General features: G+C 35.3%; 2 protein-coding genes across 3 annotated transcripts; one reads left to right on the top strand and one right to left on the bottom strand.

Annotated features, from left to right (window-relative positions):
* Positions 1-1,717: 1,717 nt before the first annotated feature.
* Positions 1,718-2,749, bottom strand: LOC107795471 (uncharacterized). The gene is made up of 2 exons (XM_016618114.1): positions 2,239-2,749; positions 1,718-2,169 (listed from the first exon to the last, which is right to left on the bottom strand). The coding sequence occupies exons 1-2, from the start codon at positions 2,747-2,749 to the stop codon at positions 1,718-1,720; spliced, it is 963 nt and encodes a 320-aa protein (XP_016473600.1).
* Positions 2,750-4,025: 1,276 nt separating this feature from the next.
* Positions 4,026-15,257, top strand: LOC107795470 (protein transport Sec1a-like). 2 transcript variants are annotated; one of them, XM_016618112.2, is made up of 22 exons: positions 4,026-4,242; positions 5,306-5,364; positions 7,126-7,207; positions 7,572-7,650; positions 8,024-8,074; positions 8,188-8,284; positions 8,401-8,433; positions 8,706-8,834; positions 9,132-9,320; positions 9,406-9,489; positions 9,566-9,664; positions 9,748-9,818; positions 10,637-10,733; positions 11,230-11,355; positions 11,452-11,547; positions 12,421-12,537; positions 12,625-12,702; positions 13,383-13,591; positions 13,752-13,842; positions 13,938-14,027; positions 14,629-14,730; positions 14,847-15,257. In XM_016618112.2, the coding sequence occupies exons 1-21, from the start codon at positions 4,170-4,172 to the stop codon at positions 14,680-14,682; spliced, it is 2,004 nt and encodes a 667-aa protein (XP_016473598.2). In that variant the 5' UTR covers positions 4,026-4,169; the 3' UTR covers positions 14,683-14,730; positions 14,847-15,257. The 2 variants fall into 2 exon arrangements, with proteins under 2 accessions (XP_016473598.2, XP_016473597.2); XM_016618111.2 differs by having other exon boundaries at positions 14,840-14,975.
* The last annotated feature ends 762 nt before the right edge of the window (positions 15,258-16,019 follow it).

The raw sequence follows: 16,019 nt of genomic DNA, 5'->3' as shown, positions 1-16,019 counted from the left end.
CTATTAACACTTGGATAGATGTAATCCTTGTTACTGGCGAGTATGTGTCAAACTAATCAAGACCTTCGCATTGTCTAAACCCTTTAACAACTAATCTTGACTTATATTTGTCAATAGTTCCATCAGCTTTCATTTTCCTTTTGAAAATCCATTTAGAACCCAAAGGTTTATTTCCCAGAGCAAGATCAACCAATTCCCAAGTATGATTACTTAATATGGATTCTATCTCACTATTGACTGCCTCTTTCCAATATTGTACTTCCGAGGAAGACATTGCTTTTTTGAACGTTTGAGGCTCATTTTCCAATAAGAATGCCATAAAATCCGGTCCAAAGGAAGTAGTTGTCCTTTGATGTTTACTACGTCTTGGATTTTCCTCATCAAACGTACTTTCTTTTGCTTCTTCCTGAGGTCGCTTAGATTTTTCCTTAGACGACTCACATTCCATTTTATACGGATAAATATTCTCAAAGAATTTAGCATTATCCGATTCAATTACCGTATTAATATGAATGTCGGAATTTTCTAATTTATGAACCCGAAAACGATATGCCTTACTATTTGTTGCATATCCTACGAAAACACAATCAATGATTTTTGATCCAATTTTTACTCTTTTGGATTTAGGAACTTTCACTTTAGTCAAACACCCCCACACTTTAAAATATTTTAAGTTGGGTTTCCTTCATTTCTATTTTTCATATGGAATGGATTGCATTTTTCTATGGGAAACTCGATTCAGTATTCGGTTTGCTGTAAGAATAGCTTCCCCTCACAAGTTCTGAGGTAAGCCAGAACTTATTAACAAGACATTCATCATCTCTTTTAACGTTTTATTCTTTCTTTCCGCAATTCCATTAGATTGTTGTGAGTAAGGGGCATTTGTTTGGTGAATAATGCCATTTTCAAAACATATTTCTTCAAAAGGAGATTCATATTTGCCGCCCTTATCACTTCTTATCATTTTGATTTTTTTATTTAGTTGCGTTTCAACTTCATTTTTGTATTTCTTGAATGCATCAATTGCTTCATCTTTACTATTAAGTAAGTAAATATAGCAATATCCAGTACTGTCGTCAATAAAAGTTATGAAATACTTTTTCCCATCGCGAGATGGTATTGACTTCATGTCGCAAATATCTGTGTAAATTAAGTCTAAAGGATTTGAATTCCTTTCAACTAGCTTATAAGGATGCTTAACATACTTTGATTCCATACATATTTGACATTTCGAGTTATTGCATTCAAACTTATGCAATACTTCCAAATTAATCATTTTTCGTAAAGTTTTGAAGTTGGCGTGCCTTAAACGTTCATGACATAAATTATTTGACTCAAGCAAGTAAGAAGAAGCTGAAATTTTATTCATATCAATGGCAATTACATTGAGTTTGAAAAGGCCCTCAGTCAGGTAATATTTTCCTACATTCATTTCATTTTTACTAACTACAACCTTGTCGGAAACAAAAACACACTTAAAGCCATTCTTAACTAGAAGTGATGTCGAGACTAAATTCTTCCGCATTTCAGGAACATGAAGAACATTATTTAGAGTTACAATCTCGTCATAAGTCATCTTCAAATCTACCTTGCCCATTCCTTCAATTTTTGCAGTAGCGAAATTTGCCATAAAAACTGTTTCGTTGGGTCCAGTGGGAGCATAAGAAGTAAACAACTCCTTGTTAGCACAAACATGTCGAGTTGCCCCCGAATCAATCTACGATTCTCTAGGATTTCCGATTAGGTTGCATTCTGAAAGCATGGCACATAAATCGTCTATTTCATCATTCTTCTTAAACAAATTTGCTTGCCTTTTCTTTTTGTCCGTCTTTGGTGCACAACATTCAACAGCCTTGTGTCCAACATTTTCACAGTTGTGGCAATTACCTTTGAACTTCTTTTTGCTTGGGTAATTCTTTGGTCCAGACGGCTTCTTTCTCTTTTTGCTTGTCGAAGCTTCCTCAACAATATTTGCGCTCATTATTGTTGAATTTCCACGACACTTCTTTTCTGCAGCATTGTTGTCCTCTTCAATCCTTAGGCGAACAATAAGGTCTTCAGGCGTCATCTCCTTGCGCTTATGTTTCAAGTAATTCTTAAAGTCCTTCCACATTGGTGGCAACTTTTCAATAAATGCCGCAACTTGAAACGCTTCATTTATGACCATACCTACAATCATAAATTTAGGATTAATAATATAATCAATATCTGTAATAAAAATATTGATTCGATTTATACCTTCGGCAATGAGGTCATGAACGATGACTTGTAATTCTTGAAATTGAGTTATGACAGACTTATTGTCCACCATTTTCAAGTCCAAGAATTTTGAGGCAACAAATTTCTTTAGTCCAGCATCTTCCATTTTATACTTCTTTTCAAGAGAGTTCCACAACTCTTTCGAAGTCTCCATGATACTGTAAACGTTGTACAAGCCATCTTCCAAACAACTCAATATATAATTTTTGCACAAGAAGTCAAAATGCTTCCATGCCTCCGTGATCACAAATCGCTCATTATCCGGAGTCTCTTCTCCCAAGACTGGAACGTCCTCACTAATAAAGCGTTGTTGACTAAGAGTGGTCAGGTAGAAGAACATTTTCTGCTGCCAGCATTTGAAGTTCATGCCGGAAAATTTTTCGAGCTTTTCTGCCGGTGCCATTGCCGATCTAGGTGTTGTGCGACTTGAAGACGTCGTAGTCATTGCAGCAGTAGTAGAACCACTTTGTTGTTCCATACTTATTGTCATTTTTCTATAAAATAAATTGACACAAACAAAATTAGTATCCCGGTGAAGTTTTTATATCTTCAAACCGAATACAAACAACCGAGTTTTTATATCTCGGATTGAGTAGAAAGTCACCAAGACTTTAATCTCAAACTGGAGTAGAAAATCTGAAGATTTTAATCTCCAGAACATGAGTAGAAAATCAGTACGATTTTAGTCTGCTAAACCAGAAAGTAAAATGAATACATAATTTAAATTCCTTAAGCTTGTAAACAGTCTGTATTCAAAAAACAGTAAATCAACAAACATTAGTTTAAAAAACAAAGCAGAAATAATTCCGAGCCCACAAGTTCTTTGTGCTTCCTTAAGGAATTTAATCCCCTCACAATGCCGAAGCCGAAGCCGAGCGAGCGACGACGCGAGACATCACTTCTTCTTAACTCTTTAAGAGCTAGAAGATGAGCTTCTATATATATATATATATATATATATATATATATATATATATACACAAAGATTTTCTTTCCTTCTTCCAATGAGGGACAAAGTGTATCAGTAAAATGAACTAATTCAAAATTTCACTTCCCTCCATTTCTTTTTCCACCGTTTTCCATTCAGACATCTTTTGTTATTAATAACAAAAACCCAACAATTACTTCGTACTTAAGTAAATTGAGATCCTCAGTTTCACTGTTACTCACCAATAAAATATTATCGAAAATTTAATTTTTAATTGTAAGGAATTTAAAAGTTAGTAATCATTATCATCCCAACAAATGAATGATTTGCAAAGTACTTAAAACATTTTGGGATGCAAATTGGCCGCTAGTGGATAAGGGCTAAGGAGATTTTGGCATGCAAAATGAGAAAGGAAAATGAAATAATACTTCCTTCGTTCAATTTAAATAACACAATTTCCTTATCAGTCTATTTAAAAAAGAATAAAATATTTCTACAATTGAAAATAACTCAACTCTTTATTTTACTTTTAATGAAAAATTTTTATAACCACATAAATATCATGGCCCTATAAAACTTTTTCCCTTGAATTTTTAAAATCACAAATTTCAAAAATTATTTTTTACTCTTAAATTCTGAATCGAGTCAAACTACTTCGTCAAAATTGAAACACGTGGAGTATTAGTTATTGTGTAAGAAAAGGAAAAGAAGGGAGGAATAAGTAGAAACAAGAAAGAATTGAAGGACTAGAAAGAGAAATGCACAAAGAAACCCACCGTTAGAGTTCTTTGTGCTTCCCCACGAAGTTTTAACGACTCTTTCTTTCGAGTCTCCCCTTCAAAAACGCACTCTCCCACATTTTTCTCCCTCCACTTTCTATCTACGTATCTCTCTCTCAGAAAAACTTCGAATTCAATTCCTTCATTCTGCATGTTCGAAAAATTCAGTAAAAATTCGTAGAACAGAATTTGCATAGAGAATAATGTCATTTTCAGATTCAGAAACGTCCTCTCATGGCACAGAGTATAGGAATTTCAAGCATGTCAGCCGTGATCGTAAGCAATTATATCGCATTTACTTCAAATTTCTTATTACTCAACACTTGTGAAATCAATGCTCAATTTTTTTTGAGAATTTGCGTTCGTAGCATACTAGCAATCCAACTAGTTTTGATAAAAGACTTTCCGTCCGTTAAAATCCTGATGACAGATATTAGATGCGATGCCTTTTGGTTCCTTTTACAAATCAGTTGCTTTAGTGTGATGGTTTTATTTTTCTATTAGGTCGTATAATTGCCATGAGAAATTTTTTGAGTCACACCTTATAATCATTGGTATTAAAAAAACTATTGCAATTTAGATGCTAATTACCCCCCCCCCCCCCCAACAAAGGAAACATGGTGGATATTCAGAGACATGCTTTGTGCAGATTTGACCATAACTTCTTGGATTTTAAGTAGGAGCTGATGAGTTTTGAACCTTTTGGTTCATACTTTAGTGCCTTAAATTTAAAAAAATTAAAAAAAGGGGGAAGGGTATGTGGAGGCTTGCACAACTTTTTTCCCTCTCTTTGAAACTTCACCAACTGTACTAAGTTATTGGTGGATTTTGGGTTGCCTTCCTAAATATGTAATAAGCTGAATCTTTAACGTTGATGCACAACGAGTAGCGGAGAGAGAATTAATGTCGAGCAACGCAACACTTCATGAAATCAGTTAGGCCATAAAAGCCATTTTACCCATGTGGTGTACAAGTCTTCTAATAAATGCAGTGTGGAGTTCACCAAGCAGTTGGACTATTGAAAAGTGGAAGAAGAGAGATGCAAACGGGAGACATTAACTAGTGAAATCATCTAACGTTTTGCTCTCATCTTTTCAATCCGGCAACAAGAAATATGTACGAAGAGAAGTCATGTGGAGTAATGAAGTGTAGCCTAAGATTTCTAATTCTATTGCAGCATCGACTTATGTCGATACCACCAGATTACTGATTCTTCCTGATGCATTGAACTTTCTCCTCCTCTTTGTCCCGTGATCTCTTTGGGTGTGCATGGAGCTTTACACTTTCATTAAATGGTTTTATACTAATGCACTGACGTGTTGGTGTATTTTTGTTCTAGGACTATTACATGAAATGCTTGGATCTTCAGGTTCAGGAGATTCAAGATCTTCATGGAAGGTATGTTAAAAGGAGGGATTTGTTACATGAAATCAGTTTGTTAAATTTTATTTGTTATCTTTGAAACAATTATATTCTCTTTATATTTCATAGTCTTAAATACTTATTCGCAGATCTTATCTCTTGTCTAGGGAAAGCTATTATTTTGTTATGTTGTGTTGTGAGCCCTACCAGCTTCAATTTGGTTTACCTTGTGCATGAAGTGCTTCCCAGCTAGTGGGGTTAGGGGGAGAGTGGTGTATACCGTATGCAACCTTCTCCTTACATTTTTGCAAATAGGTTGTTTCCACTGCTTGAACTGTGAATCAGAGGAGAAACTCTACCATTGTGCCAAGACTCGCTTGCTATGCTGTCAACACAAACTTCTAAAATATGTCTTGTTTACCCATGTTATCAAGTTTTGAAATACATGGTTTGTAATAATTTATCTTACCCAATACAACTTGATTAATTTGACGTGAATACTCTAACTTGTCATCTGAGTCATTTGACAATTGCTTGATCATGTATCGGAGCAAAGTTTCCTGTTGAGCATGTCAATAGTCAAAGTGTGCATGATCAATTTGTGTCTGTTGACAAATACTTTTTATGGTATCCGATGACTTTCAAAGCTATTACATTACTTCTTATCAAGATTAAGCATCAAGTATATTTAGACGTGTTTTTCTTCATATTGGTCTCAAACTCTTTTAAGCCATTCCTAGATATGACATTAAATGTGTGAACTTGAAGTAAAATAAAAAATAGCATGTAGAGTCATGATTGACTGTCTAATAACATGGGCATGCGTCTTAAGGAAAGGAGACTGCTTATTAGCTTAGATGGCATAGCTTGGCACTTGTACTGTAAGCTAAGAACCTCCCCTTCTCCACAAGGTAGGGGTAAGGTCTGCATATACACTACCCTCCCAAACCTCACTTGTGGGAGTACACTGGGTATATTGTTCTTGTTGTTACTGTATCTTTTGTAATAACCATTGACATTTCTAAATAGATTTACTGTTTAGAGATAAAAAAGCGGGGGCAATACACATTGTAAATTTTACAGCAAATACAAAATAATCATTAGATAATCTACGACGTATCGTTAACACAATACTTCAAAATAATTTTCATACAGAAATATCATTGTATTATTGCCCACGTTTCAGTTGTTAATTTTAAACTAGATTACATTGTCTAAATATATTTATAATTTTCAATTACTAATATGGGGAGAAGTTGAGGTATTCAAAAAAAGTATGATCAAACGAATGAGCTTCCCTGTTGTTGCAACATCCTGCTACTGTCAAATAAATACTATACAAAACAGTGCATCGAAGAGGGGATTTAGGAATGATGTCTTCAGTGGAGGATTGAGTGAATCAACTAACATTGTTATTTGTTTCTGGTGACAACAATTTGAATTGGAGACAGTAAAATTTTGAGTTACAGGCTGCACTTGAAACTATGCCTTTTGCTGTCATGCTCTAAGACTTTTCAACACCATGCACAACCTTCACTTCCTTGTTGCTAGGTTGACTGAATTCCTTCTCATGTCTATGGTGCTTTGTATACATCTAATTATATGATGATGCCAATTTATATCTTTTTGACGTATCTGCTCAACGTATATCTTTTCATATCATGATTGTTATTTAACATTAAACTATAGCTATTTGGTACATGTTCTGTGGAAGACTGTTCTGTTGATTTAAACTTGAGCGCGTTGGGAAATTGCCCTTTTTTGGAACTTATTCTCTGCTGAACTACTTTTATGCAGGTTCTTATCATGGATAAAGTAACGGTAAAAGTAATGTCTTCCACATGCAAAATGGCTGATATCACAGACCAAGGAGTTTCATGTGAGCTTCGCATATAATGAATTTTTTAGTTTGTCTGCGTCATTGTAGTTCTAGTTGACAAATCTACCCTCACAAAATTATCAAACCCCTTCGACAACCAAGAATAAAGAGCATATTTCAATGAGAAGTGAGTGCTGACTAGTTTCATTAGGTTATGTTTCCGCTTATAAATTTCTATGGAGAAAATAAAATGTTTTTGGCCCCACACAAGTTAAGACTCTGTGATCTCTAGTTCTGTTCAGTCACATAAGTCTTATTGAATTTGTCACCAAACCCTGGTGCAATGAGTCCCAAAGCCCGATGTAATCATTAGTTGTTAGTTCTTGAAAATTTCCTGATTCATTATGTGTATTTATTATGACAGTGGTGGAAGATCTTTTTAGAAGAAGGCAACCTTTACCAACAATGGATGCTATATACTTCATCCAGCCGTCAAAGGAGAAGTATGATCTTTTTTTCAACACCCCTTCTCTACATAATCATCTCTGCTTGATTTTGTACACAAAGCATGAGAACTGTGTATTTCCTTCATACATGATCTTTAATGTTCTATTCTTCACCTCCATTGCCCCTCACCCTTACCTTCAAATTACCATATGATTGTACCCATTTCCAAAATTTTCTGCTCATCATCTGTGCAGTCATAATTTTGAATTTCATATCTTGATTAACCTTTATTGGATAAGAGCAAAGCTGGTTTGCATTTAGAAACATCGGGTCAGTTAATTCAGTGATTCTTGTCCAAAACATCGGGTTCCTTTTCCTTCTGCAGCACTTAAAAAAATGAGAACTAACCTTTAAATTTTGAATTTGCAGCGTTGTCATGTTCTTGTCCGATATGTCAGGAAGAGAACCTTTATACAGGAAGTATGTGACAGGATCTCGTTCTCTAGAAAATCTAGTGCACCGCACTTGGTTTAATGAAAGTGAATCATCTGGTTCTTGTCATCTTACTTCTATTATTTCCCTATTTTCTTCAGAGCATATGTATACTTCAGTTCCCCAATACCTAAGGACCTGGTTGCCCGCATCAAGAATGACACAAGTGTAATACCCCGTATAGGTGCATTAGGAGAGGTAATAATCATGTGTCTCTGTCTACAATACTGCGCGCATCATGTAATTGATATCTTCACAAGTTTGACTGAATCTTCTTTTTCATTTTTTTTCTTTTCCTTTTTTGCACAATGCAGATGAATTTGGAGTACTTCCCAATAGACAGCCAGGTACTTCGGCAAATATTTCGACAAACAATTTCTCGCCTTACTTGGAGCATTTAGTTCAATATCTGTCTTTAAACTGGGACATTAGAAGAATTTTACAATTTTGATGAGTGAAAAATGATGCAGCAGATATGAAATGAACCTGGATCGATAGAAACGGACATAGAAGATTCACATAGCCGACCCCAACTAATTGGAATTGAGTAGTTGATCTGTTGATTGATGTAAGAATTTTGTAGATTGCAACTTTATTAATATGTCAGCTTTTATCACAGGGATTTGTCACTGACCATGAAAGAGCACTTGAAGAGTTGTTTGGTGAAAGTGCTCAAAATTCCCGGCGTACTGATGCTTGCTTGAATGTAATGGCCACAAGAATTGCCACTGTTTTTGCTTCACTGAAGGTAATTTTAAGCTTCACAAATGTGTGACTTGCTCTTTCATCTGAAGTTTTATGTAAAATGTACAAACCAAAAGACTACTGGTACTAGCTTTTTATCAGTTTATGTTACCATTATTCTGTCAAAAAGAATTTGTTGATAAAGTTGGTACAGTTGTGACTGCTCTTTAGGTAAAGTAAAGAAACTTTGGAGGTATAAAAGATGTTGCATTTTCATATATGTCTTCGAGTTCTGTATATCTTCCACTTACAGTTCCCAGTGACCAACTTAGTTTGGCTAAACCTCTGTCTTTACATCCAGGAATTTCCTTTTGTGCGTTATCGAGCTCCCAAGGGACGTGATGGATCAACAACAAATTTCCGTGAATTAGTTCCTGAAAAGCTCGCTACAGCTATATGGAACAATATCACTATGTATCGGTCTAGTATTCCTAATTTTCCGCAGAAGGAGACATGTGAATTACTGATTCTGGACAGATCTGTTGACCAGGTTTTGAAATGATTTTGTTGATAAATATCAGTCAGCCCGGTCTTTTTTCATTATTATTAATATAACGACAAATCTTCTTGTTTAGATTGCTCCTGTGATTCATGAATGGACATACGATGCCATGTGTCATGACCTGCTTGATATGGATGGAAATAAATACGTACATGAGGTACGCATTGCTGCATGTTCTGGATCTCTTATATCAAGATTTTCCTGGTATTTGATCGAAATGTATCTCACATCAGGTTCCTAGCAAATCAGGTGGTCCACCTGAGAAGAAGGAAGTTCTTTTGGAAGATCAGGATCCTGTTTGGTTGGAGCTACGGCATACTCATATAGCTGATGTAAGTTTTAAGAATTTCCTTATTCCTTTGATGCTTGTGAGTGTCATATGTTACTTCTGCTCCTAACTTAAAGACTTTACCAGGCTAGTGAACGACTCCACGACAGGTTTACAAACTTCGTTTCTAAGAACAAAGCAGCACAGATGGAGCAGAGGTTGGTGTTTTAGCTGTAAATGATAAAATTTTATTCCTTTGGTAAATTTGTGAGGGACCTGTAACATAATAGTTATAGTACGTACTGTGCTCCATGTCTGTGGATGATGCATCATTCAGTAACTTGTAGTAAGTTCAGCATGAGATGTTGTTCTGAGACTTAATAAGTATCAAGAGGTTGAGGGACTCTGCCAAGTTTCTCAATCTCAAAAGTAGCTTATTTCAGCAGTTTCTTATTTTCATATTTTGCTGATTAGCATGTTATGTGCCTGAAACCTTTGACTATATGCTATCATGATATTTCTCATGTTACTATGGACCAATAATTTTAAGAAGCGCATAGCATCAAATAATCATTCACCACTGAATCTAGGCATGGTATAATTCTAAGCTAACACTCTATTCTTAGGGTTGTCTGTTAACTGGCAGATAACAAGCATGGAAAACTTGTCTGATCAGAGAGCCATTGACGACAGAGACTTGAGCTTGAAATTATAGCTTTTGCTTTTCATACACATCTTTTAGATAGCACATTAGTTGTTTACTTCATTTCAGAAACAGTTGCACTCTATATGTGTGTGTACTTTTAGATTTTTTTTTTTTTTGAGGTATTCATTTACTTGTAAATTCAACTGGAATAATTGGAATGCAGTGAAGAGGCCAAGGTAATTAATCTAGAGCGTCTTATAATTGTTTTAATTGTGACCAATTGATCATAGCTGTGATTTATTAGCTATAAGATGAGTAGATGTACGAAATTTTATTCATGATACTTCCATTTTTCTGATAATCACTCAACTCGTATCTACTTTTACATAGAGATGGAGGTGAATTATCTACACGAGACTTGCAGAAGATGGTCCAAGCTTTGCCACAGTATAATGAACAAAAGGAGAGACTCTCTATCCATGTTGAGGTTTGTTCCTTTGTACTGGATCCATGTGCAAACTTATTCCTCTCTTTCAAAGAGCAAACTTAACCGTTTTCGCCCTTCTTCACAACTAGTTATTATGGAGTAATACTTAATAATTCTAAATGCAAGTAAATCGTACTTGAATAGAGACCGACTGTAAGAAATTAGACATTGACGTACTTTTGAATGTACAACTCTTAGGAGCTAGTTTCATTGGTTTAGGTTTGTATTCTAAATTTGTATAATCCCCAACAACACACCAGCTACTTCTCGACTCCATCGGCAGTAAACTAGAGCTTATGAGGATGGTCATTATCTTATTTGAATACAAAATCTACTGAGGTGTTTAAGAGACATAACAGCCTCAATGCCATTGGTCTTACCGATGTTGAATTCCGTATAGGTATTCTTTGTTTATTTAGGAACAACTGAATTTTGACTGTGATGAACCTTGCCTGCAATAAAATGCTGGAGTTTATTTCATTGCTTGATTGATCAGATTGCAGGTGAGCTTAATAAAGTTATCAAAGAAACGGGTCTTCGGGAACTTGGACAGCTGGAGCAGGATCTTGTCTTTGGCGATGCAGGAACGAAGGAAATGATCCATTTTCTAAGGACGAAGCAGGTGATAATGTTTATGCTGGCTCAGAATACAAGTATTCAAACTCATTGTAATTTCCACTTCCAGGCATGGTCTTTGTAATAACTTCGCAGCATGTAGGATACTGCAGGTGAAAATAAATTACGCTTGATGATGATTTATGCATCTGTTTATCCAGAAAAATTTGAGGGCGACAAAGCAGCAAAACTGATGCAGGTATTTCATGCATGCTTATTTCTTAAAACAGTCTTATTCCCGTCTCTAGCATATCATTGAACTTTTGTTCCAACGATCTAATGGTGGATTTGCATGCCTGTATTATATGGACACGTAATAAAACAATTGGGGATTAGCAGTTCATGCTGTTGCTTTAAGGGAAGAAAGAATCTTCTGAAGAGAAGTGGAATGGTTTCGGTAATCCATTGAGAAAGATGATGCCCAGAAATCACTAAAGAAGCCATAAGTGTCGGAAGAATATGATATAGGACGTCACAAACAATAAATTTTTCCAAGTTAAAATGTTGGGATTTCTACGCGGTGTTCCAAATAATACAATAAAAAAAAGAAAAAGAAAAAAAAACTAAGAAAAAGTTGTTCTTATGAGCAATAATGCAATCGGCTTAAGAGAGATCAGGTTTCTGTTTTGACCTTTCGCATCGTTTTTTCAATCAGATTACAATTATAATGTGTCACTGAATGTAGTTTAGGAATTGTGAAAAGAGTAGGTCCAAGAAAAGTTCTAATTTATGGAACAATTTTACCATATGAGTTATCTCCTTTTAGATCAATGCTCTCAGGAATTTCCTGGCCTCCTTGGATAATATTTTGAGAATGAACCATTTGAGAAAAAAGTTCTCAACCAGATGTTTTTATGCCATAAGAAAATATTGTTGGTCAAGTTACATTTTCATGCACAAGGGTAATTCATCTCTCATCCATTTATCCATATTCTAGTCCTAGAATCAACTTTTAAAGTTGTAATTCATTGTCTCAAATGCATGGATATACTTTATATTGGTTCATCTGTACAGCAAATTGAAGCTAAGGAACCTTTGAAAGTTTTAATATAGATACTTTTTTTTCTCTTAGTTAGCAAAACTGTCACCTGAGGATATGAAGGCTGTGAAAAATATGAGAATGCTAGAGGGTTCAGAAAAACGGAAGGCGTCAAGTGGAAGCTTCTCCCTGAAGTTTGATTCACAAAAGGTAAACATTAAAACTTCCCTGGAGACTTCAGCTCATTATGCTAAAATGAGACCTGACAGTTGCTAGAATTTGTTGCTTGCATATTAGAAAGGGAAAGCAGCTAGACAGGATCGAACTGGAGAGGAAGAAACATGGCAGTTATTTCGATTTTATCCCGTGATAGAGGTTCGTTTTAAGACTTCCTAATCCTCCTTGAATTTAATTTTGCAGAAGTTAACTGACAAGATATTTTCATCTTTAGTTTAGTGCTTTAAGATTGTTAGTGTAAGAGTGTTGCAGTTTCTGCTGCCAGCTGTGATTAATCTAGATTAAGTTGACTTTTAGTGTTGGAACAGGAAACTAATGGTTGACTTGTGACCAGATAGGTTTTAACTTCAAATTTCTACATGAACTGTAGAATTTAAGTCCTAATTGACTGACTTAATCCACGGAAAATATTAGAGGGTAATTTGACTGGAAGATCTTATTTATGCGCCCAATAGAAGATACCTTCCCAGTACTTTATTTAAAATGGAATTTGCTTAAGGACCAATTTACCTTAATACCACTGGAGGGTTCTAAATTATATTCCAGAAACTTCCATACTTGGAATCGCAAGGTCCAATTGACCTCACCTTTCTTATTGGAACTCTATTTTAGAGTTTGGGAACTACAATGCTTAGAAAGCGGGCATGATGCTTTCACAAAAGATGCTTTTTAAACTGCCATTGTGCGACAGCGGATACATTCAGCTTCCATTAGTTTCCAACTTTCTGAATGCTTTAATGTTTAATCAAATAGCTCTTCAAATGGCTTAGCTCATACTTCATACTTACTAAATCATATAACCAATCCGCTTCTTCCAGGAGTTGGTTGAGAAAATGTGTAAAGGTGACTTGCCTAAAGATGATTATCAATGCATGAACAGTCCTCAACCAGCAACTCGTGAGGTCAATGGATCTTCTGCAAGGAATGCCCCACCAAAGACTGCTGAATCTACTAATCCACGCTCAGTGAGATCAAGAAGGACGCCAAATTGGGCACGTTCTCGTACTTCTGACGATGGATATTCAAGGTTTCCCCGTGGAATATTGTCTTTGATAGATTTTTTTTTTAAATCCTTGAAGATCCAGACCTCGTTGATTTCATTATAAAAATATTGTCACTTTTCAGAAACATGAGTTCATTATGCTTTCCTCACCTTGTCTTGTGCTTTTTGTTGTAATTTTTTCTAGCGACTCCAATCTCAGAAGTTTTTCAACTGATTTTAAGAACATGGGACAACGGATATTTGTTTTCATTATCGGTGGTGCAACTCGATCTGAGGTAAAACCTTAAATTTTAATTTCCATCCACTGGCTTTCCATCTAGTGAAGGCTTAGGCCTCTGAAATGGTATATTGTTGATATTCTTCTATGCAGCTTAGGGTTTGTCACAAACTTACATCTAAGTTAAGGAGGGAAGTGGTCCTTGGCACAACTAGTCTGGATGATCCACCTCAATACATCACGGTAATATTACTTCATCCAGGAGTTTTTTGTGATGCGCCTTTTGATTTCGATTTTCTAAGAATTCTCACAATCTTCCTCTCTAGAAAAAAGATGTAGAATAACTCTTTTACATGCTTGCAAAACATTCATCCTAAAATGATCAATCTTGGCATCAGTCACTCAGAGACTTCAGGTTTTTCAAGATAAAACTCCAAGATTCATGAGCTAAAATTTAAGTTTTACATATGATAAGTTGGTCCATTCCAGATTAACCACTTCACTTTTAGTTGTATCTGAATTTTGGATCTACTAAAAAGTCTCATTACAAAGTCATACAAACAAAGCTATTTATTAAAAAAACGTCTGCTTATGATGGCATACAAGCAAAGTTATCCATTAATCTCCGATAGGCCTTCTCCTCATTTCAACATCCAAATTGTTGTAACTGCAATCTGCTGATGAAGCAGCTTTCCAGGCTATAGAGCTTTAAGATTTGCCAAAATTAGGAACTATGGTGATGGCTTACATCTGAAAAATGACTTAATGCATTGCCTTCGTAACACAAATAGTCAAGAGAAATATATCCTCAGTCTGAACTCATTCTTCTCATCTTGTTTTACAGAAACTGAAATTGCTATCAGAGAAAGAGCTTTCAGTAGATAGCCTCAGAATTTAATATGGTATTTGGGATTTGTAAACTACATTTTTGGTTGACACCCGAAAGGTCAGTGAGAAAGCTAACTAATTGTTGTTTTATGTTTTCTTCTCCTTTTTCTTCCATTTGAAGAAACTACTGGATCCCCTGCCCTAAGCCAACTTTCTTCATATTTAAGGGTGCAGGGTGCAATATATACTTAAGGAGCACATTGTTGGTTTCTGATGCTTTTTTAATTGATTTTGAGGGAAGAACTTGATTCATTGCAAAGACAGATCAATTTTTAAAAAGGCTTCATGGTACTGGAATTTACATATGGCAGTTGGATTACTGCTTTTATACTAATCTTGCAGCTTAGGTAGAAGAACCATCTTTGGGATTGGAAAATGATATAGAAACTTACGTCCAACATTCATGAGGCAGTGAAGGAGTTTGAATGCAACTTAGTTTTTTTGTTTTAAACTTCAAACACAAGCAGGATTGCACTCTTGAATTTTGTAATTGTACTAAATTTAGTTGGTCAAGTTTGTCTCAAGGCATGTGTTTAAGGAAGAAGATTACTTGTATCTGTTTCTTTTATGAATTTTCTGTTTCAATACACTGTCTTTAATGCCTTTGGTCGATGATTGGTTCAACGGGTACCTTCTCAGGTGATCGAACTTAAATTCAATTTGCGTGCCACAATGTTTTAGTTATACAATCCTAACACTACACCTAATACCAATTACATGATATATGTTAGTAAACTGTATTTGTAAAATAATTTTGAAGAAGATAAAATAACGTATAAACAAATATGTAAAAGAAAAAGAACTTAATCCGACCCCACTAAATTCACAGTGTTTCCTTAAGAAACTTAATCCTCACCTAGTACCCGAGGTTGTGGATTATTTCCTCCAGGATAGAACGAATTATACAATGGTGTAGCGGTATTTCAAACCCCAGTATCAATGAACACAATGATCGGTAGCAAATCACACTTACTGTTGCTTTCTTTGTAGTTAAAATAATGTAGAAGAAAGGAGGAGAATTTTCGTATGGAAAATCTGAGAGAGTGGACTACTATTTATAACCCCAACATGTTGAGTTCAAACGAAGAGGTGCAACTCTTCAGAGGTCAGTTACGTAAAACGGTCATAACGTAAATGACCAATTACGCAAATTAAAATGGAAATTCAAATGCAGAGGATATTACTTTTCCATTACAAAAAATGGATATTTAATAATATTACGTTAATTTTTACTATTAACAAATAAATTTGGTCCAAAAAATTAATCAAATCCGAGTGACGATAGAAATCCGAAGCCGAGTGAGCGATGACGGCGGCGCTAGGTTTGCCTTCTTCTTAACTCTTTAA

The sequence above is a fragment of the Nicotiana tabacum genome, chromosome 7 (genome assembly GCF_000715075.1).
Source record: "Nicotiana tabacum cultivar K326 chromosome 7, ASM71507v2, whole genome shotgun sequence".
NCBI lineage: Eukaryota > Viridiplantae > Streptophyta > Magnoliopsida > Solanales > Solanaceae > Nicotiana > Nicotiana tabacum.
The sequence above is the reverse complement of the archived record's forward strand: the minus strand, read 5'-3'. Positions and strand labels throughout refer to the sequence as shown.

Bases quoted from the DNA above. Each gene is read 5' to 3' on its own strand.
- LOC107795471 (XM_016618114.1), bottom strand. From the start codon at position 2,749: ATGACAATAAGTATGGAACAACAAAGTGGTTCTACTACTGCTGCAATG. The intron at 2,170-2,238 runs GTATAAATCGAA...TTATGATTGTAG, and splicing joins TCATGACCTCATTGCCGAAG to GTATGGTCATAAATGAAGCG.
- LOC107795470 (XM_016618112.2), top strand. From the start codon at position 4,170: ATGTCATTTTCAGATTCAGAAACGTCCTCTCATGGCACAGAGTATAGG. The intron at 7,208-7,571 runs GTGAGCTTCGCA...TTATTATGACAG, and splicing joins CACAGACCAAGGAGTTTCAT to TGGTGGAAGATCTTTTTAGA. The intron at 9,665-9,747 runs GTAAGTTTTAAG...AGACTTTACCAG, and splicing joins GGCATACTCATATAGCTGAT to GCTAGTGAACGACTCCACGA.